The sequence below is a fragment of the Aplysia californica genome, unplaced genomic scaffold (genome assembly GCF_000002075.1).
Source record: "Aplysia californica isolate F4 #8 unplaced genomic scaffold, AplCal3.0 scaffold00125, whole genome shotgun sequence".
Lineage (NCBI taxonomy): Eukaryota > Metazoa > Mollusca > Gastropoda > Aplysiida > Aplysiidae > Aplysia > Aplysia californica.
In genome coordinates, this window is record NW_004797395.1 from 1,454,957 (window position 1) to 1,456,453 (window position 1,497).

General features: G+C 48.4%; 1 protein-coding gene across 1 annotated transcript in view; it reads right to left on the reverse strand.

Annotated features, from left to right (window-relative positions):
- The window catches only part of LOC101859779, a gene marked incomplete at its 3' end in the record, with an annotated part of 55,426 nt that extends 54,115 nt beyond the window's left edge, over positions 1-1,311 (reverse strand). The window contains 1 exon segment of the mRNA XM_013081314.2: positions 208-1,311. Coding sequence (XP_012936768.1) covers positions 208-321 — 114 coding nt within the window.
- Positions 1,312-1,497: the final 186 nt, after the last annotated feature.

Below are 1,497 nucleotides of genomic sequence, written 5' to 3' on the forward strand. Positions count from 1 at the left end.
GAGAGATGTCGCTACGATCATAACCAATGACGACAAATGTGTAGTGAGGGTGTTGAATGTTGTGGTGACGAGAGATGTCGCTACGATCATAACCAATGACGACAAAATGTGTAGTGAGGGTGTTGAATGTTGTGGTGACGAGAGATGTCGCTACGATCATAACCAATGACGACAAAATGTGTAGTGAGGGTGTTGAATGTCGCTTACCCTGAGCACGGCAAGAACGACCTTGGCTCGCCCTGCTTGCACGGCTACAGTGCTCACTGTGGTGGTGGACGGTGGGATCAGCGACAGATCCATCGACTCTGCTCTGCGATCCATCTCTCTCTCACTCACTGGTCAAACCCACTGGTCAAACCCACTGGTCAACCGGTCAAGCGAGGGGAGGAAACGTCCAACTCATCAGCGCCGTTCGGCGTGACGGGTTTTTGGTTGGAATTTGTTGAAAAAGACCACTTCAATGAGAATCACTTTCAATCTGGTTTCGTTTTTTTCCTCTTCCTCTCTGAGCGCCTCAGTCTGGTTTACTGAGCGCCACAGAGGGTTCCGGGGAGCGCCGAAGAAGTAATCAAAAACACTTCACAGAAAAAAACGGGGAAATCTAGGTAGGTATTTCCACTTCGCAAAAATCTGCGGTCGAATGAAATCTTCGGGCTGTGAAATTTGTTACAGTAAATGTATTTTCTTTATGAAATCACTGTTCCTGTTCCAAAGTTGTCGCGTGCAGAAATGAACACAGGCGAAAACTTGTGAATTCTTCATGAGACCTCGAAGAAAATTGTGATAATCTTCAGGCAGTTCGCGGACAGAAACAGCGGTTTCAGTAGGTAGGCATGCATGCAGAACCTTCTTGTTCGAAACACGGCTCTAAACAAAGCTCACACCGACGTGTGTTCCAGACCTACCCCCTTCACCGACCGCCATATCAAAGGGCGAGACTTGGCAGCCGGCCCAAGATGCGACAGGTAAGGGGTGCCAGCATCAACACTTATCTAATTTTAGTAACAAATTTAATAAACGATTACAAACTCACCCCGTGACACGTAGAAATTACTAGAATTATTCATCACAATACGGGCTTAACTCCTAGGATCATAGGGACCTCATTTCTCGCTATGTTCCAAGTTTTGGAGTAAACTTTCCATCCCCGCTACTTCTCCAGATCACCCCCGTACAGCGCCGCTCACAGTGGACTCGCCCGATGATGCCATGCACTGCAGAGATCTAAAAATAGCACCTTCCCCCTTATAAGGAAAGCAGGCTCTCAAAGTAAGTATAGAGAAAAACTGCGCTCGCCAACAGTTTACAAAACTTATTATTTAATATCGGAGCAGTCAAAGGGTTCGAACTTTCGACGGTCAAGGGTGTAGAGTGGGAATTTGGTGTTTTCAACCAGTGAAGTCTGTCGCGTGCCGGGGTGGGCTCCCGGTGTGTGAGTGAGTGAGTGAGGAGGGCGGGGAGGGAGGAGGGAGGAAGGAGGAGGGGCGGGGGAGAGAG